General features: G+C 37.0%; 2 protein-coding genes across 4 annotated transcripts in view; one reads left to right on the plus strand and one right to left on the minus strand.

Annotated features, from left to right (window-relative positions):
* Positions 1–11,105, plus strand: part of LOC107694170 (coiled-coil domain-containing protein 146-like) — an 18,661-nt gene extending 7,556 nt beyond the window's left edge. For 2 of the 3 annotated variants that reach the window (XM_016493786.1, XM_016493784.1), the window contains 14 exons: positions 186–362; positions 453–526; positions 613–840; positions 945–1,131; positions 1,936–2,028; positions 2,576–2,746; positions 3,147–3,235; positions 3,377–3,541; positions 3,656–3,880; positions 3,972–4,200; positions 6,068–6,187; positions 6,720–6,857; positions 7,156–7,404; positions 7,707–7,968. In XM_016493786.1, coding sequence (XP_016349272.1) covers positions 186–362; positions 453–526; positions 613–840; positions 945–1,131; positions 1,936–2,028; positions 2,576–2,746; positions 3,147–3,235; positions 3,377–3,541; positions 3,656–3,880; positions 3,972–4,200; positions 6,068–6,187; positions 6,720–6,857; positions 7,156–7,404; positions 7,707–7,907 — 2,346 coding nt within the window. In that variant the 3' untranslated portion in view covers positions 7,908–7,968. Of the gene's footprint in view, positions 1–185; positions 363–452; positions 527–612; positions 841–944; positions 1,132–1,935; positions 2,029–2,575; positions 2,747–3,146; positions 3,236–3,376; positions 3,542–3,655; positions 3,881–3,971; positions 4,201–6,067; positions 6,188–6,719; positions 6,858–7,155; positions 7,405–7,706; positions 7,969–10,991 lie in introns of those variants that run through there. The other variant, XM_016493785.1, reaches the window with a different exon arrangement.
* Positions 8,915–22,777, minus strand: LOC107694141 (gamma-secretase-activating protein-like). Its single transcript, XM_016493746.1, is given in 32 exon segments — positions 8,915–9,469; positions 9,571–9,667; positions 10,294–10,398; positions 11,100–11,161; positions 11,476–11,595; positions 12,712–12,806; positions 12,898–12,968; positions 13,757–13,820; positions 13,822–13,850; positions 14,543–14,604; positions 15,404–15,435; positions 15,679–15,737; positions 16,602–16,736; positions 17,397–17,477; positions 17,579–17,658; positions 17,741–17,810; positions 17,891–18,111; positions 18,791–18,883; positions 19,017–19,103; positions 19,185–19,262; positions 19,529–19,531; positions 19,641–19,720; positions 19,850–19,902; positions 19,995–20,051; positions 20,262–20,366; positions 20,461–20,510; positions 20,646–20,715; positions 20,807–20,895; positions 21,933–21,980; positions 22,119–22,188; positions 22,381–22,437; positions 22,706–22,777. Coding segments are annotated over 32 exon segments (2,496 nt in total). The 3' UTR covers positions 8,915–9,368.
* Positions 22,778–24,164: the final 1,387 nt, after the last annotated feature.

Below are 24,164 nucleotides of genomic sequence, written 5' to 3' on the forward strand. Positions count from 1 at the left end.
ATGATTAATGATCATCTTTATCACAGCTGAATATTGTAAAAAAAAAAAAAAGCAGAAATTGTATCAGCTCCTTTAGTTTGTTTCAATATCTTGTTTATTTCCATGTTTAAATCTTAGGTTTTTCAATATGGTCACAAATGTTTGGGTCTCACTGTATATATTTATGTTGTCCTGTATGTCCTCAGGAGCTAGAAAATAGGTACATTGCCATGAAGAACAGTTGTGAGGAGGTGAGGAAAGAGGTGGTTCAGCTTAGACAGGAAGTAAAGACTTTAAGTGAGAGCATGGAGACTCAACACAAACATATAAAGAAAGAACAACATGAGCTGGAGAAATTAAAAGATCTTGTTGAAAGCAATGAGGTAAGCAAGACCTGTTAATCACTAGGCTGGAGTATCTGTCCTGTGAACTTTGGGATGTGGATTTCACATGTTAGCAATGTCTTTCACCAGGCTGAGCTGGCTCAGGTGCTTCTCATACCTGTTCAACTGGGAAAGGAGATCGACAGGATTGCCCACAAGAAATCGTATGTGGCTTGTTCCAGCAAAGTTACACAAAACACTGGAAATGTTTGACTGACTAATTTGCACTGTATCTGTTTGCGTGTCATAGGGAGCTGGGGAAGCAGGTTGCAGTAATAGGGCAACACCGTATGCAGCACATGGAGCATCAGCAGAGGATGGAAGCTAAGTGCGAGGAGGTGAAGGAGGCCAAAAGAGAGGTGGTACGAGAACTAGAAGGCCACAAGTCGCAGCTGGTGGCTGCAGAGAACAAACAAGACAGACTTCTCAAAGAACTGCAGATGACCAAAGAAAAAGAGGCCATGTTCATGGATCAAAGGTTGGAAGAAGACATCTGTTTGCAAATTAGTCATATAGCTGTGTTATAAGTCAAATAAACAATTTTTTGAGTAAATCTACTGTATTGATTTTTTTGGACTGCAGGGGTCTGCTGGATATCAACATGGAGCAGATTGTTGCTGAGTGCAAGTCTCTGCGTGATAAACTGGCTCGAGATACGCGGCTGAAAGACAAGCTTATGCGAGCCCTGAAGAGGAATGAACTGCAGCTGAAACAGGCCAGAGACTCTCTTGCTAACACTCAACAGCAGCATGAGAGGACGCAGGCTCAGGTGACTCAAAACACATCTAATATCTAATAACTACATCTAGACGCTCACCTTTAGATGCAGTATTGGTGTTTACACACAGTCCTAATAAAAAAATCCTAATTATATCAATAATTATACTGTAAGAGTGTTTTTCAGATTTTCCAGGATTTTGTAACATTTACTTAGAACGATTTATCGCAGATGCAAATATTTTGGGACATCCTACATTTCAGAATTGCTGTACAATCATTTCTTTCTCACGTTATGTATGGAAAAGCTGATCATGGTTATTTTATAATAACAGGAACTATTAGTTCCTTTGGATTTTAGAGATTTTTGTTATGTAAGAGAAATGGCATGGTAGCACTTGTGCGCAAACATCCAGTTATGCCATATTTTCGCCATAATCTTTTCAATACAATAGAAAAAAATAACCGGGAAAAAAAGGAGACATTGAAATTGTAGATATTATCTTTTATGCTGGCATGAAGTGTATATTAGCTGTCAAGAAATACATTTGGGAAGTTGATGCCCTATGGTTTGACATGCTTTACTTATATTAAACTATTTTAAACAGCATTATGGTAATATATGGTAACATTATAGTTTTATAGTTAGTATGCATGAAGCTTTATGAGCTGACTTTAACTGAGAGCCTACAATTAATATTTTATCACACTGTTTAAATCTAGTGACGGTTCAAAGGTGATCTTTAAAAAAACATTTACACCAAAAAAAAAAAAGACCCAAGATACACTTTCTCTTTTAAATTATAGTCGCATTTAATTTGCCTGTTTTATATATATATATTTTTTTTTTATGCAGAGAGAGACAGTCCCAGAGGGTGACTGCTTGTTGCAGAGAAGAAGAGATCTGGAAAAGGAAGTGGAAAACCTAAAACGTAGTTGGATTAGCAAGGTATGTACATAATGACAAGTGGTTTCAGTTTACATAATGTCTAAATGGTGTGGCAAGATGCATTTCAAAATGTGAAATTGAGTCCCTTTAAGGCAAGTCATGTCACTCGGTGGCCATCTTTGAATCACCTCTCGGGCATGCAAATGCAGCTCCTATCTCTTTGAATGGGGAAACATCAAATTCTCCTAAACTGTTCACCAAGCTTACAATTTAAATTTCATATTTGAAATCACCAATTAAATCTGACAACATCTGTCTCATAAATGTTGTTTCTTTTGCTCAAATAGTGTTAATTATTTTTCAGGCTAGACCAGCCAGTGCGCATGCGCAGTCTTAAACGCACATCTCAGAATGCTGACGGTGACACGCTGACTATTAGATTTTAATTGGTTCTTTTATTCAGACAGGGCTTCCTTCGTTAGAGCAGCCATACTGAGCATTGCATTTTCCCCCATTCAAAACTATAGGAGTGACACGTCTTGGATATTCTGTTGTCTTTGGTTTGTGTCCATTTGTATGTTTCATGTGTGTATGTGTGAGAGAGTAGCAGTCTGTGGCAGATCTGAAGGTCCAGCTGGTTCAAGAGTACGTGGAGCAGGAACAGGCTTTGATTAGAGAGTCCTATCGCCGTAGAGACGAGCTTCATCACCTTCATCATCTCATACTTATCAAAGCAGATGAAAGAGAGCAGAAGAGCCGTGAGCTGCTCAAAGCACAGGTTACATACTACTCAATCCAAAACCGTTATATCAGCATCACTGTTGCCCTGTGATTTTATTTCTGAGCTCTATAAGAACAAACCAACGTATTAATCATTCTAGGTAGAAATTAAAATCCTTTCAGCATTTACTCATCCTCGTATCATTTCAAACCTATCTAGTTTTCTTTCTTCTATGGAAGAGAAAAGTAAGTATACAATGAGAAGGGCCCAAAAATGCCAAAAAGCAATTGCTATATTTTAAGTCCATATGTGGTTTTTAAGTCAATATTGATTTCAAATGTTGGCTATTTCTCATGCGGGTTTGGAACAACATGAGGGTGAAAAAATCACGACAGAATTGTCATTTTTGGGTGAGCTATTCTGTTATGCTTGCTTATTGATATGAATGCTGTTGCAGCTAAAATATAATCGTGCCAAGCAAGATCTGCAGGGGAAAGGACTGGTTATTCAAGAACACTTGAAACAGACTCAAGAGACCCAGTCAAGGTATTTACTGGTGATTGACACGTACTCTATAGACGGGCTGAAATAGAGCTAAAACTTTGACCTGATATAGAAAGAATCAAGTTTGTTAGCTTGTAGTCTGTTCAGTAAATGTGTACTTGTGTGCCTTCTTACCCTCACCAGGCTGGGTGTGTTTGCTAAACTGTATGAAGTCACCAAGGGTGAGCGGAACAAATACCTGAGCCTGATCCACATCTCAAACCAGAACCTGGCAGAGGTGCAAGAGAAGCTGGTTAAACTGGAAGAAAATCTTAAGACACTGCAATTGATTGCTATCAACAAAGACAAGTACCGTAGCTCTCACGTTATATGTTATACCTAGTATTTTGTTTTTACAAATTACAATCTGTCTACATCACACCGTAAGATAATGTTTGGTTAACATGCTTGGTTTCACTCTAGGTTGCTGCAAAAGTCCCGTCTACAACACTCTCACAGCTACAAGCTCAGAGACCGTATGAAGAACGAGCTCTCACGGGTGTTACAGGTTCTGCAAGAAATGCACCAGAAACGAGAGGAGCAGAAATTAAACCTCGGCAGGCTCACAGACACAATCAACATGCTGGAGCAAAAAAAGTTGCATATGTGCAAGAGCTACGAGGCTGCTATGCAAGAGCGCAACCAGCGGTGAGAGGACGTTACAAGATCTGTCAGGTGAATTCTCGCAGTCTGAGGTGGCATTTGAACCATAACTTTGTATCTGTGTTTGTGTTGTCAGGGCCGTGCAGCTTGTAGAAAAAGAGCAGGAATTGTGTATTTTCTATGAGAAGCTAAATGTGCTGGTGAAAATGATCGAAGACAGCAACCTGAAGATACAGAACATGGAGGATGAAATCAGCAACCTGAAAATTGATCAGAAGGAGCAAGAAAGACAGAATAACTTTCTCAGGAAACAGTTGTCCAGCAAACGGGCACTGGAGGAAGAAAGCATCCTATTACAGATACAGGTACCTGCATCTCAGTTCTGAAACCACTGTGCAACCTTTGTCTAAAACAACAATGAAAAAATTGAGTGACTTCTCAGGGCATCTTCCAGCTTTGGATAAAGCATCCAAAGAGATGATATATCACAGATACATAAATTAAAAAAAACAAGTTCCAACACACTATAATGCAGTGGAATGTAAGTAAAGGTTAGATTGTATATACTATTCCAAACATTTATTGCCCTCTAAAGTGGCACACACTCACAGATGTGCTGTTTTTACCATTTATAGTTCCTTCTGAGAGATAAAATTGATATAAACCATCTTAGCAAGAATCTCCTGGATAGTTTTATACTCCTCTGTGTTTAATCAACACAGTCTCTTCATATAAACATCTACTGCATCAGAGCAGAGTTCTCAGAGTTACTAGTTCTCATCCTTGCTGTAGGGCTTAAAGTAAGGGTAAAAACATATTATGTCCCCAGACACTGTGTGCAATGCCAAACTATAGTTCAAGCCCAATTTTTTTCACTACATTTACATTTATGTCTCAAATTCCACATAATACCGATGTTGAGAAACACTTCCTGATGATCAACACATTATTGCAACACTGAAAATGTCTGTTACACTGCCGTTCCAAAATTTGCGGTCACTAACATTGGTCATTAAATTAATCAATAGTAACAGTAAAGACTTGAATAATGTTACCAAATATATTTTTTTAAATAAATGCAGTTCAGAACTTTCTATTTATCAAATAATACATGTATCATTTCCACAAAAATGTTAAGTATAATCAGCTTTAATAAGAAGAAAAGGAAATGTTTCTTGCACCAAATCAACATATTAGACATATTAGCATCATATGATACTGAAGAGTGGGGCAATGACTGCTGAAAATTCAGCTTTGTCATCACAGGAATAAATGACATGACTTCTTTCAAGAACATTAAAAAATCTTACCGACCCAAACCTTGAACAGCATACACTTATACTTGGTGTACAAAAATAAAGTTGTTGTAAGAAGAAATAAAAGGTAAGAAATATTTTTGTGATGTGATGACCTCTTAATTCTTACTGTGTATCACAAGGCGTCCTGTACTAACACAAGACTCTGAACAAACCAAGAGAATCAGCCTACTCTTAATGGAATGTCAGGACAACCGCCAAACAGAAACAAGGATTAAGACTCAGACCCCAAGCATTGTCTTCACCAGCCCACCTTCTATTATTGTGATGCATTAGATTGCTTAAGAAGGCTTTTATTCTTCAGCTTGCGGAGAACTAAAAGATGACCTTTATTGCCAGCCCTTGGCCTGTTTATTGTGGGCTCCAGCTGGTGTTGCACGTGTCACTCTCCTTGGCTGTAGTCTTGGATAACGTTGATATCTTTCAGGTCTCTCCCAGATCAAGTCCACTTGGACATCTAACTTGTATTTCAGCTTTTCCTCTTTGTTGAGATGCTTAACACTGGGTTTTAATCTGGCGGGGCCTAAGAGACATTTTTAGATTATAATTTACAGTATAGGCAAATTATTAATCCAGTTCGGTTGGCTTTATTATGTTTTGTGAAGACATTTCCAATCATTTGGCCTTCAATTGAGCACAACAAAACAAGTACCCCACCTCATGTTGACACCAGATGATTTCTCTGTTGTGACATAGCCGGAAGCCCTGCAATATTGTGTTTAGTGACTGAAAAGCACAAGACCTGTCCTAGCCGCCAGCCTGATGGCGTTTAACCAAATGACTCACAGAGGGATACAAACACACTCACACAATACACACAGTCTGTGCATCTGTGTAATAAGAGCAAAGAGGCTTTAAATGAGTCCACTGTTTTAATTGTGTCCTGATGGTGCGGCTGTTTTTTTCTGTGCCATAGCTGTCTGAGACGAAAGACAGACTGACTGAGCTAGAAAAGGCTTGTGTGAACCATACCAGAGCCAGAAAACTGAGTGGAGAAGATCCGTCTCCTGAGGAGCTCATCAAGAAGATTGAACAAGTATAGTTGCAGTCCACATGAAGGGAAATATTTGGGGGTTGATGCCTTTTTTGGCAGGGACTGTCCTGTTGGTCAGTTTCACTAAGCGCAATCACCCAGAACAAGTGTATTTGCAGAATTTATATTTATTTGTAACACTTGATTTCTTAATAATAATAATAATAACAATAATGATAAATACTTTGTTTACACATTTTATTGCATAAAATATGAGATGATGCTGACTTGGTTATAACTGAATTTTTAAAGGTTTTTCTAAAAATTGTTTTTGCATTTTTTTATTATATATATATATATATTTTTCAATAGATATTATATAAACATTCTTATTATTAATAATTATTTCTATTCTAGACCTAGTTTGTTATACATATATTTGTACAGCATATATATTTAACACATATTTTATTGTTAGAATAGTTGGAAAAATATGCACTCATATAGATCAAAAAATCAAAAGGAAAAGTTAATGTCACTCACTTGTGTGTGTGTGTGTGTGTGTGTGTGTGTGTGTGTGTGTGTATATGTTTAGTTAGAGGTGCATTTGACCGATAAGGAGGCTCAGCTCTTGGAAATGGAGCTTGTGTATGAGCAGGTTACACGCCTTTCCCAGCGCATCCAAATCAAAGCTGAGAATGGTAAAGAAGACACGCTGCATCTGGCTAAGAATGTAAGTTTACAGACAGATTTACTCTAACACACTGCATAGCAACAATGGTTGGTTTTGCTTCAGGACTCAGAATTTACACTGGACCTCAAGTGGTAAACCACAATACAAAATACTTGATGCTTTGACACCCTGCAGACCTCATGGTCTCCAAAAAACATTGGATGCCCACATTAATGAACCATAGCAAGCTGTCCTTCAGCTTAACTAAACCTCAAACTAATGTGCTGTTACTGTAAACACATAAGGTCGTGTAGCCAGGAGTTTTAGCAAATTCATTTAGAATATGTTTGTGTTTTAGGTGAACGAGCTGCAGGCTCAGATCAGGGAGCGCACTCGTAAAATGATGGCAGTGGTAGCAGAGCTGTCCATGAGACAAGCGGAGTGTATGACCCTACAGCAGGAGATGAAAGAGAAGGAACTACAGCTGGACTTGTGTCAGAGGAGTGTGGAACAAGGCCTGCCCCCCTCAGACAACATAGAGAACGAGTGGCTGCGTTGCCTTCGAGATCAGCACAGACGCCAGGCAGACGCAGAGGAAAAAGCCAGGGTAAGCTTCCAAATGCACTCAAATCTTACAGTAAACATCATTAAATATGAAATTATGGGTCACAAAGGACACATTTTCATGAGATTTGTCCTTATAGAGATAGACATTTTATGAACTTCTCGATTGTGATTGATGTATTTAAATTCATTCTACCATTATAAGGACTGTCTTGTTGGATCAGGTCTGTGTTAATGCTCCGTTTGGAATCGTACTTTAACTGAAATATTTAGGTAAATATTTAAACCACCTATTAACATCATGTTTGTGTGATACTGATGTATTTCTATGTTTATGTTTGTTAGCTGGCTGAGGAAGACGAGTGGAACCATCTTCCAAACGGTGTTTACACCACGGCTGAACTGCGACCCAATGCTTACATCCCCACTGATGATCCTTTGCCAGTGCCCAAACACTACGGAGCCCTGGCCCCCTTTAAACCCACCGAACCTGGTGCCAACATTCGCCACATCCGCAAACCAAAAAACAAACCTATTGAGATCTAGAGTGAGTCTGCAAACTCATGATGCTTACAGACACAAAAATAAAAGTCCAGATGTGCTCCCATTCCTGAGGAATCTGGTCCATTTCCTCAGAACTAGTGATGCTAACATAAGAATTGTTTATCATATGGGTCTAATTTCAATGCTTAGCAGCCCAGTGAAGCTCCTTCTGGTGGCATGCTGGGAATTCAGAGATTCTTTAGAGATTTGCCAGAGTTGAGGGGTGGGAGAGGGGCTAGAGATGATGCTATGCCCTCTGGAGCCATGCACAGCTGAGTCATACAGGGAAATTATTTACAGAACCAAATGGGACATTTTATGGAATTGTTTTCTACTCTGATATCACAAAGATTATAAAAGATTCATATGAAAAATCACATTCATTATTGTGCAGTCTACAGCATATACATGTAAATACATATACATACATTTGCTCAGGCCCCATTTGAAAATAAATGGGAATGTGGACTAGACACAATTTAAATTTAAAATAACAATCAAAATGAACATAATCAAAAATTAAATAAAAAAATTAAAAAATACTAATGCTCATGTCCTATATTTTTTTTAAATGTGTAATATTTAGAATGTTAAAGAGAAACCATTTTCAGCACTTTATAATTACATTTGCAAAAATACCTGGAGGCAAGTAAAATGATTTGCTTAATAATTGCATGGCTAATCTTTAGCCAAATCATTTGGATGGTTTTATATTTTGGCATATCACCAACCCCTCATCTTGGCACAGCTATAGCTTAATAATCAACTTCATTAATAGTGTGGTTTTCATACACGTAGTAGCTCAAAGTGCTTTACAGAAAAGTAACCAATAACCATCTAAACACAGCTGCAAAGTGAATAGCATGCCTTACAGGCTAAACGGTATAATTGCAAACATACAAAGGCAGCAATATAAAATAACCTTTCAGGAAATTGCTATCAACAAGAAGCATCTTATTTTGTAGAATATAAAAACTAAGCATGAAGAGTACAAAGAATATATGATTTTTTTTATTTCTTGTTTGTGAAATATTTACAAATGTACCCAATTTGACCCCAAATAACATCTGGGGGAAAAAATCCCTTTATGTGTCTTTTTTGTTGGTGCTCTTCCATCGCATCTGTGTGTATAGAAAAGTGCATAATATTCCCCATACGTATTGGCATCAGTAGAATCAGTATGTGTTCTTCTGGGTACTAAAATGTGATATTTAGAGAACAGACTGACAGTTGGCAAATAATCTTTGGTCAAGTATGATTTTGGGCTTCAGTTTTAAGATATCCAAGATATCGCTAACATTTCTAACAGAAGTTTTAACATTTTAAAAACTTCTGTACATTACTAGTCACCTAAATATATCAAGCTTTGTTCTTTGGCCAAGAGGACTTTTTCCCCCTATTTTCTCGGAATGTTTTCCATGTTTCCCTTTTTACCACTTTAACATTTGTACCAGGCTTTTTTTTTTACTTGACTTCAAAGCCCAGCTTGATCTGTGTCTGCTTTAAGGCCATCTCTTCCACAAACCTGACATCCACATTCTCCTGCTCTTCAAAAGGGTTCTGAGCTGAAATACAACACCCACACAATTATTACCTTACAGTAAATGAAAATATTTACTATCCTACAACATATTTTATGAATGACTTCATCTCTGAAACCGTGTACCTTGTTCCTCCCTGTTTGAGAGAATCTTGGCGAGGTAGTTTAGGGGCAGGAAATCGGGATAGAAACATGACTTGCCATAGTCCAAGAGTGCAGAGTCCTAAAAAATATCATGTGTTTAGCTGGTAAACATGGGAGCATTTGTTCTGAACTAAGAGCCAAGACCATGATTCAGTTTCCTAAGAATCAAAACACTTGATTCTTTGTTCGATTTAGAACTGTACATCAAAACAGCAGTTGTAATATTTCATTCAGCATCTAGTCTAACAAGCTTTTTCATCCAAGTATTAGTTGCAGTTGTTTGGCAGATTTTCAAACCAGTTTCACGCCGCAGTGTTTTTCGAAAAAAAAAAAAGAAAACATTTTTCAAATGAAAGCAAAAGCACCCTCAGTTGAATTGGTGAAACTGACAAATGCTCCAATGTATTTGTGTTTATGTTCTGAAGAGCATCAAAGGTTTCTATTTACAACGTGTTTTGTAGTGTTGAACAAAGTAGCCAATCATAGGCAAATCAGTTGATTTCTTAAACGCAATGACTAATCAGAGGTGTTTAAGTTAGTCAGAATCCACTCTCTGCTCAAAACGTCAGGGATTTTGTTCAGTGCTGAGTTCTGCACTCTTGTGAATCATCTCCTGGTAAGCCTTCTAGTATGTAGGCTATATAATAAGCTATAATCCTTTCATAATTTGGTTCTGGAACCGGGTCTGCCCCCTGCCATACTCACCGTGTTTTCTAAGTTTTTTTCCAGCAGAGTCCTGACGTATTCTCTGGAGATGCATGCAGAAGTTATGGGGTGATCCCACTGCTGGCTAACTTTCTGCTCCTTATGCTAATTACAAAAACATCATGTCAACATGAAATGGAATTCACAGCCCGTAATGTGACATTTATCGGTTCGCAATGTGACATTTATGATTCAAATACAATATTCATTAAGCAAAAATGTTGGGTGGGACACAGGGAGTTGATTGGATTAATATTAATGTTATCCACCATTAAATTACTGTTACATATTGTCAATTTTAGGAAAGCTGCATTACTATAACTACAACTATTTGGCTATTGGTTAATATTTTCCCATTCCAGAGAAAGAATATAATCTACTTTAATGATAGATTCTGAAGACAAGTTTAGATTTTTTGGAATAACTTGCACAGATTAATCATTTACAATAACACTAGGAACCAAAATGTTTCCAAAACAAGAGGAAGAGGTGGGAAATCAATAATGGATGAGTGCACTACCATGGAAAACAGCCGAACTAATCAGCAAGGGAGTAATTGGCTTGCATTTTTCTATTACACCTGCCGCACTTCCTCACTTGGCTGCCTTGAGACTAGAAAACAAAGACTGAAGCCCAAGCACATGCCGTGACCCAACACATGACCACAAACATGCTCACATTACTTTTCTTTTACACAGGATTAATTCTGACATCTACGAAAGCAGCTCCAAGCTTGAGCAAGAAGTGGGGCAGGGGTCGGACCTCATAAGACACAGATTTCAAGAGGAGTTAAGTAGGAAACTTACCTCAGGATGTCTTTTCAGAATACTGAACTTCAACTGCTCATTGGCATCGCTGTTATCTAAATCTGTCATGAGATACATGGAAAGAGTGAGAGAACATAACATTGTTCTTAAAATAAAACACTAACTCCTAAATGGCTATGTTTCTTTAATAATGTGGTCTCGTATTTATCCAAAGTCACTGTTTGATTCCAATCTAATTCATTTTATGCAGGTCAGGGATATGTTTTTTATCTATTGGAGACCTTAATGCAGTGACCAAGAATATGCTGTAGGACAGCACAGGAGTTCAAAGTTGACCGGTAAAGTCGAAGTACTTTATGTACGTAAATGGACAGTTTTCAGAACAGGGTATATTAAAATGTATTTAAATTAGTACCTGTCATAAGTCGTGAAACAAATGGTTCTGTGAGCTGAAGAATGCCATGGTCCACATACTGGAGAAAAGTGTACTGTGGGAGACATCGGGATCCAAGCACACTTAACAGTGTGGAATAACCTACAAGTGCACACATAATAAACTTCTTAAGCGATTAAACCAGTTTTGTGATGGATAGAGTGGACAGAACTGAAGCACTGGGTCAATGACTCCACTACTAATCGTCTTCCAGGCAGGTCAAAGCATTTGTGTCAAAGAGTGGATCCACCCAGATAGATCTGGCACACTTCAGATTTCAGAAACCGCTTTTTTTCCCTCACTGGGTCATAGAAAATCGGACACACCCAATCGCTAGACTACATGGGATTCATTTGGAGTTTGGAGAGATGCTCATTTGATTAATCTTTAGAGGGTTCAAATGTATTTGGTCAGCCATGGGAGAACTAAAGATTCAGTTTTTCCCTTTAGCAACATTAAACAAACTCTAAAAACATCTAATCATGGAAAGAAAATACAACAGCTCCCTTTTTTCTTATTATATCAAGAACATTAACTCTAAGATCTAGTGAACTGCCTACTTGGATAGTAGAAACATGCTCCCAACAAGAACTGTTTTACTAAAGTATAGTAAGATGTTAACGTCAAACTACTGGAATCAATTGTGAGTTGAGTCTTTTCATGTAAGGAGAAATATTTGCGCGAGTTGCTGCCCATGTGGAGCATTCCAACTAGTCACTTTTGAGGTTCAGTTAGGATTCTGGGTTACACTTTACTTGAAGGGGTGTGCATAAGACTGACATGACACGTCATGAATATGAAGGTTTTTTATGCATGTTTATGACAACTGTCATTAAGTGTCATTCGCTCAGTTATCTAATTTTTAATGCAAAGATGACATTGAGATGTCTTTGTTATGGGCTATGGTTAGGGGTAAGGGTAGGGGTAGGGTTAGGTTAGGGTTAGGTCAAATAATGTCATATTTGCATTAAAAATGACGTAACTGAGCGAATGACACTTAATGACAGTTGTCATAAACATGCATAAAACCTCCTTCATATTCATGACGTGTCATGTCATGATTATGAAGGTGCCATGTCAGTCTTATGCACACCCCTTCAAGTAAAGTGTTACCGGATTCTGTCTTAATAGGCATGTAGTAGACAAACAGGCAGCTCACTAGGATTTGGAACTGTTTTCTAAGTGTTCTCAGATTGTCTCAGTCAGGTGTCTTCTTACCTGGAGGGAGGGGGAGACAGAGTCCTTTAGTTGCTTCCAGAATGCGAAACATCACATGAAACATCGCCCACTCTTCTGAACTACCCTGCTGCTTACTAAAACAGAAAATTGAAGGCTTTAGATTCAAGAAATCAAGCACTCTCGTTCCCCCCAAAGAGGAAGTAAAATATGGTCAGGTGCACATACATGCAGAGCACCCAGGGGCCCAACTTCAGCTTCTGCCACATCAATTCCAACACGTGCCAGACCAGTTCCAGCTGAACACAACACAGTCATATGTTACAAAAATACATATAGCAGATTCAAGACAACACCCATCCTCTATGAAACTACTATGAATCTGTCAAGATGTTCAGTGGAAATAAACTCTCACTGTCCTCAAGTGACAACTGTCAGAGTGTACTGGGCAGTCTGACTCACTCTCCCTTCCTGTTTTCAATGAGTGCACAAATGCACGAGCACCACCCCTGCTCACTTTAGTTTCACTTGAGCAAGCTCATTAACTCCAACACTCGCTTACGCTTGGCAGATAATGAATGTGTTCTCACATCCTCATGCTCACCCTGGTCTGAAAACAGGAAGAACCAGTAAAAGTCTGCTTCCCCTTTGGTCTCCCGAATGGGCTCGATCCAGTGACAATTTGATGGAAACAGATATTTAGTGCATATCTTGAACTTTTTTCCTTTACGCAGTAGGAGAGTAGAACATTATGAGGTTTGTTCCAATCTTCCAAGCAGGAGGGAGATAACTGTGTTTTGGCATAAGGACAAGAGTTTATCACTCTGGGACCAAGCGCACACCACAAGATAGAACGTTGTCGACCTGTTCATATGTAAAGACTCCTTTTGGTCCACAATTTATAAACTAATCACTAAATCGTTTTAGCAGTTGATCTAGTGGCAGACTTAAAATAATCAAAAAAGGGTGCTTTGCTTAAGGTGCAGCTTTGTTTTGTGTCGACAGAGGAGATTTGTCCCACAGCTGCCAATTGCTAACACGTGCGCTGCAAGAGATTTCATAATGATGCAAAAGCACAAACACATACCAGCTTCGCAGCATAATTCACCACCAGCAAATCGATCTTTTTCTTCCCAAGTCGTGATAAATGTGTTTAAGTGCTCTCTGAGTTTGTCCACCCTCTGAAAAAAAAAACATATATATATATGCACTAATACAACTATTAAGGAAATTGGTTGCTTGGATTATGCTCAGTTATGCAGTTTAGCAGTCATCATACAAGGATATTTGACAGCGGAACGACCAATCAGAATCGTGTATTCCAGAAAGCTGTACAATAAATTATAAATATACAATTTTATAATTAAATTAAATTAAATCCTTAATGGATTCATCCAAATGGATGATTTCAACAATGACTCACTTTTTATTTGGTCTCACATTCGATCCTTGTTAGATTTGCAGTGGGTGGTTCACACATAAGGATGCTTTAAAAAAGGTAATGTACAGTCTGCAGGTCATTTAAAAAAAAATGTGGTTGACTGTACACTGTACTGTGTTAATTCTATATGTAAATAATACTATACCAAAATATAATATGTATATGTATATATATGGGTGGTCCGTATAAGAATAATAAATCTCAAGGACTACTGCAGTCACAAGAACATTTTAAGGCAAGCCCTCGGTTTGTTATTAGGGCTTTTATCCTTGCTGTCATTGTCAAGGTTTGTATAATGTTCTAGAATTGTCTGCACTTGTCCCCTATTCACTCTGATTTCAGCTGCTTTGATGGCATGTCTGCTTTATTTTGTGTGGAGAGTTACAGCTGACCACTGCTGGATGATGGACGATTGAACGGTCCACTACTCACCAGGCCCACCAGCACCCTCTGCTGTTGGTCTTCCTCTTGAAACAGTGGAACTACACGCTTATCTGGAAGGACAGAGAGAGCGTAAGAAAGAAAGTGAGTGTTTAAGGTTTAGTTTACACAAATCTGTCATCATTTACACACCCAATGTTGTTACAAACCCATACGGCTTTCATTTTTCTGTGGAACCCAAAAGCCCTGCCCTCATCCGTAGCTCTCGAATTTTATTCTCACTAGAGTACATTCTGACTTTTTTTTGGTCACTATGTGAATCTGTTGCATGGAAAAGAGCAGCGTTAGCATTCTGCAAAATAGCTTCTTTTGTGTTTTACAGAAGAAAGCCATACAACAAGAGCAACATGAGTAAATGATGGCAGATTGTTCATTTTGGCTGAACTATACCGATAGTCCTGTCAGACAAAATTTAACAACCTTAATAATTCTACAAATTTCTATTATCTTTGTAGGAACTTAATTTTTTTTTTGGTTAATGACAAGCTACAAATGAAAAAAAAAATCATCCAGCACTGAAAGGTATTCTGAGAAACACAGGATAACACATTGATTTGTCTTATGTGTGTGTGTGTTTTGTGAGTGGGAAGGAGGTACTGTAATCACTCTTATATAACAGTATGGAATTCCTCCTCCCATTTCCCTCGTATCTAAAGAGGTGCTTGATTAACCTCACATAAACCTAGAGACTGATTACATTCAAGCCAGAGAATGTGACCCTGAAACTGAAACTCCAGTCGCAGGGACTTTCCATGAAAGTTTGAAATATTTCCAGGATTTGATCAGGGATAAATAATCTCACAAGTGTCCTTTCGTTGACACGACTGGCCATTTAAACTGAGTTTCTCTTACCCAAACACCAAGTGTCCACCATAGACAGAACTCTGCATGTAAGAAACAAACAGGAAAAGAGGCATTTGAATTACATCAAGCTGCATTTCACCAACACCAAAACAACAAAAGTAAATATTGTCTTGTTTTAAAGAGGTTCAACTTATTCATATAAGAGTTAGTCGGCTTTTGCATGAAATAGCACTCTGTTTTGTTTTGTAACACACTTTCTTGCACACTCAGTCTCCAAGCACACTCACGCACATAATATTTGGCACATGCCAAACTCCACCCACTTTTTTATGTTCTCCTCAATTTGGCTTTGATAGCGGGGAGATTTCTTCTTCTCTGAGTTCTGCAGCAATAACAGCAAAAATTGATATTTTTAAACAGATAGTTGTAGCATAGTCCTACTGTAGGTGCTCACCAGTCAATATATTGTGCCTGTCATATTTTAATATTCAACCAATCAGATTTGAGAACCAGAACGAACCGTTGTATAAAAATATATAACATATACTGCATATAGTATTATACATTTATAAAATCTATAAATATATATGTATAGCCCTTATAACTAGGGCTGTCAATAAAATTAAATATAATTTTTTATTATAAAATATTATTATTATTATATTTTTTTAAAACAATCCATTTTTTTGTTGTTGTTACATGTGTATCCAGTTCCTTTTTAAGGGAAAAAAAAGTCAAAATAATGTGTAATTATTGAGTTCTGCAATATGTTTGAATGTTATATTTCTCAAACCTCTATATTTCTCAAAAAATCATACAAATGTGCTGTGATTCAATAATAAAACACTTTCCCAATATGGCCATAAAGATGTTTTTGCCACAAGCCTGCAGTCTTCAGCAGGTGTTCACATTTTCTATGAATGACAGTGTTTCAACTGTGGGTAATATTTCAATTTTTGAGCTTCACTGAGGATTTAATTTCACAATAAAAAAAGAACGCAAATAACTTTTGTTAAACATCTCATCTGGGTTTGATTAAGAAATAAACTATCCATAAAGAATGTCTTTACTGAGAAATGTGTGCTCCTCTAGGGACTTTTGTGAATGTGTGTGAAATGAACACTTATGCTTGTCTACAAATCCCACAACTTTTTGACCAAAATTAAACATTTTAACAAATTTGATTAACTTTTAATATAGATTCTGGGTCAGATTCTGATGCGTAATGTGTGGTCCTAGCGCTCACCATAGCAGCCTGAAATCTGTCCCAGTCCTCTTTAATCAGACCGGACCTGAAGCCTGGGCTCGGTACTGCCTCAAAGTACCTCATCCTGTCCAAGACATGCTGGAGCTCCTCCCAATAACCCTGCAGGCTTTTAGGCTTTAACCCACAAGAAGCAAAATTATTCCCACAATAATAAAATACAAATTACAACATTATTGCAAAAGAAGCTTTGCAAAACAGACGTTTCATAAATAAAGCCATGAAGCACATAAGTCACTGTACACTTTCGACAAATGAAGTGTCTTAGTGATGGAGGGGGTTCACAATTTCATTCTGATCTATCAATTTTTTGGTTTCAGTTGACAGTTGAAATCTATTTCATAACTCAAACATTTCCTGTTGATATGTTTCCTGCTAACACCACTCCCAAGCAGATTTAATGAATTAGAGATGGATTGGCTTTTGCCTGCTTCAGTCTATGCACTCTGATCTGCCACTGTTTCTTCTGCCACCTAATGTTTAGAAAGTGCACTGCTTTTTGCTCATTTGTCAGCCCATTTAATGTCTGTAATGTGGCATACAGAACACGAATTGTGTACAATATGCTCAGTAACATGTATTAAGAAAGTAAATCGGATCAATTTTTATTTCAAAGTTGGCTTTAAATAGTGATCATAAACTTAACAGCTTAATTAAATTAAATGCATAAACAGCCACATCTGTTTGAAATACTCTCAAAAAAATGTCCTGCTGTTTATCATGGAAAGAATATTTCATATAATACAATAATGCATGTAGAATTTGGATCTCTCCTACCTTCCCTTTAATTATTGGCTGACAGAGCAGTTCAGGAGTGCATTTCACCCCAGGGATTGCTGTCAGAGCCACAGGAAGCTCCTAGAAAAAAAAGACACAAGACTTTCATTCAAGCTCATATAAAACAGAAAAATAAGTGATGTAGAGTCTTTTTTTATCAGGGGAAAAAGTATTCATTGCACCTTTTTCTCGAAAACACAGGAGTACGGCAACAACTTATCTAGGCTCACACACTGCTTGTAGCTTATTCTGTACAGGGTCGCTGAAATGAGAGTTATACACTTGTTTTTAATACTCATTTTGCATGCAAAACTGACATAGGTCGCATGAATAGAAGCACGCACCTAGAATAAATTCCTGAATCTGATCAAAAGCATCAAAGCTCATGACATTCTCACTGATCCAGTTTATAATCTGGAACCAGAGAGAAATGAGAATCACACATTAGAGTGAATTTTCAGCACACAAAACTAATCTCTCTCTCTCTTGCTCACCTTGAGCTCTATCACAGGACTTGGCTGAAGGTAGACCAGCATGCAGTGCAGAGCAGCAAGCCGCCGGGCCTCTGGCCTGTCTGAACTGAGAAGCTCAAGCAGGAAGTCCGGATTGAGCTCCATGGTGTACATCCTGCCGGCACGGACATCAAGCAGCCTGCTGCCAGACACACTCACAACTTCTCTGCCTGAACCCAGGGCTTCAATGTGACCATCTGCCCCTGGGAGAAGGCACAGAGTAAGGTAATACACACAGAAAACACAAATACACAATCGATCAGCACTGCAGAATTCGTTTAAGTGGTTGTTTAAAGAACATTTCAAATTACAGTTAAAATCATCCTAAATATATGTTAAAATTAGTGCTGTCAAATGATTAAGCGCAATTAATCGCATCCAAAATAAAAGTTTTTGTTTACATAACATGTGTGTACGGTGTATATTTATTATGTCTATATAAATACACACACATACATGTATATATTTAAGAAAAATATGTTATGTTTATATATTAAATATATTTATCTGTAATATAAATAATATAAATATGAATGTAAATATTTTCCAAATATATACTGTACGTGTGTGTATTTATATATACATAATAAATATACACAGTACACACACATATATTTTGTAAACAAAAACGTTTATTTTGGATGCGATTAATCGTGATTAATCATTTGACAGCACTAGTTAAAATATATGCAAAGTCTAACATTCATAACACAAAATAACAAAAATATCAGACAATAATAAATATCAAATATATGAAATATATTGCAGTAGTTCAAATAAAAACAAACACACAAAATGAAATGAAACAAAAAACCCAGGAAAAACTCACCCAAACTTCTGAAGAGAAAGACAAAAAAATAAAAAATAAATATTAGGCTGTACCTGACAGGAAAAGACTGTAGCAGAGCAGGTCTTGTTGTCTGCAGTTGATGAGGTGAAGGAAATTATCAGCCAGGTACACCACTATAAAATAATCTGAAATGAATAAAACAGATAACCTATGACACTATTTCAGATGAATGACTTTCCATGTACTGTATGAGAGAGAATTAAAGACAGGGTTGGATGGATTTTTGTGGGCTGAGTGAGAGATGTTGGCTGTCCTAACCCAGATGAATGAAGATAGGATGGACGGTTGGCAAATTAGCAGGTGCAGAGCCTTTCTCTAGAGACACAGTGAACGTCTTACTGCAACCTATCAGAGAGAGTCTATTTAATCCTCTATATAATGATCTTTGTGAAAATGTTTATATCACTGCTGCATGATGTTTTGTACCTCTGTGCACAAATGCAATAGTGTAGGTGGCTTCCTTATGCCAGTGAACTGGATGGCTGTAGCACACACACATGGTTCCTGTTCATGACATCCAGAGATTCAGAACAGCAACTTACATCAGTTCAAATCAAATTAATTACATACAAACACAAAATCAAAGCCAAAATAGCTGAAATGCAGATCAGCAGAAATCATGTAGGCGATTTACAGCATACATTCGGCAATAGATGATTTCAGGAACTGCTTTTGCGATTATAAGCCAGCTTTTAAACTATCAACATGTGAAGCATGTTGATTGTGATTAAGTCAAAACATGCGAAAAAGCGGAGAAAATACAAACTTACTCTCTATCCCATGATAAGTTAGAAAAGTGACAAAACACAGGTAAATATGAGCAAATGTTTCAGTATTTCACAATATGATTTCATGTTGAAGAGCACATGCTAAATAACTTACCTGTTGGGCTGGTGAACACCTCTAACCTGAGATCCTCGTCCTTCATGTCCTGATAGTGATCGTATCCAAAATTAACAAACCTGTAAAACCACAGACACCGCTTTATTCTTTTTACACCAGGTTTTTACAATCATGATTATGTTTGTATGTATTATGAACTGTTTTGCATGTCTTTAACTGCAAAAAGTCAAATGAATTAAGTCACTGGCCTCACAGAAGAAGTGACAGAAGAAACATTGGACATCTCCAGTGGAAGCTCAAACTGTTGCACATAAAAGCATTTGTTTTGAATTAATCAGTTCCTCTAAATATTATTAAAATAAGGCAGTTTAGATGTGACACAAAGATGTTTACCACTGTCTCAAAGTTGCGATCGGGGTAAAACTGCACACACTTCAGTGTGTGTTTCTCCTATAAGATGGAAAAAAAGAAGAAAAATCTTCAAAACTCAGAGAAGAAAAAAAATAAGGTCAAACAACAGTGAAAGTCAATCAAAAAATGGCACTCTTGTGAATTAAAAAGCCTTTATTATCAAATGGCTACATCCAAGAAATCTAAAAGATTTTAGATTTCTTGGATGTAGAAAGTCAACAGTGAAAGTCAGTTGAAAGAGATTCTGACCCGTGCAGAGAGGTAGAAGATTCTTTGAGTATCCGAGTCCCATTGGACCCAACTGAAGTCCTCTGCAACTCTCTCTCTGCTCAGACGCTCAGGATTCTGCATCACCTGTTTGAACAAGCACATGTGTTTTTACCATTCGTATGAGCATTAGATTTATATAAATCCTTATATCATAAAAAATATCAAGAGCAGCCCTTACCACTCTGTAGCCCTCCTGCCTCATCCGAGTAATGTGGTACTGATCAACATCTGTAGAAACAATATAACCATTCATGATAAATTACAATAAATATGTTCAAAATAGTAGTAGCTTGAACAAAATATGGTATAGTGCAATGCAAAAAAGCATATTGATGGCTTCTGAAACATTTCCACAAAACATACAGCCATCCTCTGCCGCCAACAGCAAATGACTCTCCAGTACGGTGGTCCGACATGTCTTAGGATGAAGAAACTAGAAAGGGGGTCATGGGAAATAAAAGACCATTTCAATGTGATTTCAATGTGTTTTTCATCACCAGCTTCACATAACTGCTGTTTACTACCTGCACTTTGACTTTGCAGTCCACTGCCTTCAGGACCTTTGTGTTGTTGATTGGGTGTATCTCAATGAGAAGAGTTACACATTTTGACACTAAAGCAGAAAGAAAACAGAATTATGTCAGGAGTTAAAGAATAACCTGGACAGCGTGACTGCAAACCTCTGCTAAGCTCATTTATATACATTTAGATTCTCTGTTTTGTGAATGCACTTTTATTTCCAATTGTATTATGATGTGAGCAAACTAGTATAAATTGTATGCCTCTTGAATTTAAAACAGAAACAAATCAAACAATCGTTAGGCCTACAGTTAAACTTTTTGTACATGTATTTGGTGAAAGAATTAGGGTTTCTTTAAGACACAAAATTGTTATTTTATCAACTCTACTATGATGTTACCACAGCACCCCATAAGAGAAGTGAAAGCATACTGGCATAAAACTGCAAAAAAAGCTTCTTCCTCCTCAAATGGTCTAACCATAAAAATATTTCAGAAACAGGAGCCATAAAGGTGAATAAAACTACATTAAACTGTAACTTAAAACTGAAAATTACAACAATTGATATGGTGGAGTTCAGTCAAATGTATTCAATTGTCCATTTGAATAAATACATTAACATTTCTCAATGTCTCACAAAACTGATTATTATTATTATTATTATTATTAAATGAATAAAAGGCCCAAAAGAGGGCTTGAATTTAAATTTAGGAGTGCATTAAAAAAAACGTAAGTGGTACAATTAAAATTCATCAAATAATGTGTTTTTCTCAATAAAGGGATACAATGAAGCATTTATAAGGAAAATTAATTTATTAAAATGCAAAAAGTAATCTAGGCTTATAATTATTTCTGCTTAAACTGTAATAGTAATGTAATTATTTATAGGCCTACTTTAAACTATGTAAACTGTGTGTGTGTGTATACAGTATATATAACCTTGTTTACAGTTACAGTTAGCTGCACTCCTATACATTTAATGTAATCATAGCCTTTTGAAGTTTAATAATCACTGGTTGTATCATGATTCCTGTTTTCCATCCCCAAATGTAATACTTATTAAAATAATAAGATTTTTATATACCATTTAATATATTTAAGACTTTTTATCATCTTAAATATGTCCTGTACCTGGTTTAAAGCGGCCTTCTCCCTGTGTGGACTGAGACAGACTGACCGCCAGCACAGAAAAAGCTCACATTAGTAATCGACCTTCTCAAACCCAAAAGGTGATAATAATGAACTGAATTAAACACTAGCAATACAATAATGCCTTCATGCTAAAAAAAAAAAAACTATATTGGCCTGCAGTCTCACCTAGGAGTGTTTCTTCTTTATTTAAAGAGCAGCTGCTGACACACACTTGCTTGTCAAAAGTGAAGAGGAGCTGTGAACACAAGAGGCATGTGACTTAACTTCCATTAAGACTGGAAGTGATGCATAATTCTCACTTATTTTAATACACTGATCCAAGTTGTCATTTTTTACTGTAAATGTATATTCAGTTTATGCGTATATGACTGGAATTACATATCCACAGGCCCAATGTTCATCTCCAACATGGTTACCCATTCTGTACCTTATTCTCTGTACTGTGAGGATCGTACTTCCCAATTCTTGTAGTTCCTGTTGCTCCCTAAACATTTATAAGGATTGGGAAATCAGTAAGTAAAAAAAAAAAAAATAATAATAATAATAACATAAAGAGCAAAAAGGATAACAGGCAGTGAACATAGTGACATCCATTCAGTTTGCATGTAAACCATTTACTAGTGTCTATTGTATGTATGGCACGTAGTGCTCGTTTGCTATAGACTGGCGACAGATTTGCTCTGCTATGAATGGAGCGTCGCGCGCATGACCTGTCAAATTAAAGTGACACATGAAACTAAAGCCAAACGTACTCTCCATGAGTACACGACCCCTCCATCTCTCTCCACACTCAGAATGCGAGGCTCAAGAACACCTGCACACATTTTAAACAAGTACATTACCTTGTGTGAATGTGTATACATTTATATAAACAATAAATGCAAAACAATAAAAGCCCTGAGCGACGTATTAACACCACCACCAATAATAATAATAGTAGTAGTAATGTTTACTATTAAAACTACTTCTACTACTACTACTAATATAATTATAATAAAAATAATAAAAAAATATATATAGCTCCTTTGCCAAAATGGGGTTTAATCTCAACATGTGTGTTAATTGTCCTGCACAGATTTAGCAGAAAACAAGTCCACTAGACCTGAGATTGAGGAAATTACCTGATTTCACGCCTCAGCGGAGTCATTTAATGGCATAAACTTTCTAGCTAAACACACTAGATTTGGAGATATTGCATATTAAATCTTACAAGTCGCTCCAGTTTATCGACGTGCTGAACATAGTACGCTAAACACCATTAGAAACCTAGTAACGTTACTACTAGAACGAATCGTTCGTTTGAACCGGTTCTTTAAAACGAATCGGTCGATCTGCATCGAACATCAGGAGTTGGAAATGATCGAGGTGACTGACCCCGTGACCTAAAAAAACATCACGATCGATGACATTCGACTCGAAATGAAACGAAAGTCCGTCAGTCGGCCGATCCCGACATCACTTGCGGTGTTTACAAAAGATCTGCCATATGAGCACGAAGGCGGATCCAAAACACAGCTGAGCCAATCAGAACCACACTCTTTTGTTCTACAGAATGAAGTGTAAATGTATGAGGAATTGTTTATATAATTTTAAAATTGCATTTATTATATATTATAATTGAAATTGTATATTCATCATTTAGAAAAATATCGATCTATTTATATATTTAAATGATTAAATCTAACATATATTAAGATAAATCACTTGGTTAAACGTTTTCAAAGAGCCTGACGTTTTTGTTTTAAAAGTGGCATTGAGTAAATTATTGAGAAAGTCAGTTTTCTCAAACTCCTAAATTTAATGTGCTGATCAGTACTTTATTGTTAAACTGTAGTTATAGAAACCACCACTAGAGAGGGTGCTTGACTTCAAATTGATTTGTATAAATTGGGTCCATACTCAGCCAATTGCAGCTGTGAAAACGGTCCATATTTTTAACATTTATTTCTTGCTTTTACATCTTTACACCAAGTAAACATTTAACAAAGCAACAAAAGTGAATATATTAAGTAAACCCCCCCAGCACCAATCTTTTACACATAAGCTATAGCATTTGCTCTCTTTTCAGCCTTTCTATCTGGCCAGTACTTGTGGTCATGCACAACAGCAGGTGTCCATTCACTAAATATCCTCAACTAACAACCAAGACAGCTTGTAAGAAATAATTAAGGTTACTGGCTGTGATGTCTCATACTCCATATACAACAACGC

Source organism: Sinocyclocheilus anshuiensis, unplaced genomic scaffold (assembly GCF_001515605.1).
Source record: "Sinocyclocheilus anshuiensis isolate Anshui unplaced genomic scaffold, SAMN03320099.WGS_v1.1 scaffold1003, whole genome shotgun sequence".
NCBI lineage: Eukaryota > Metazoa > Chordata > Actinopteri > Cypriniformes > Cyprinidae > Sinocyclocheilus > Sinocyclocheilus anshuiensis.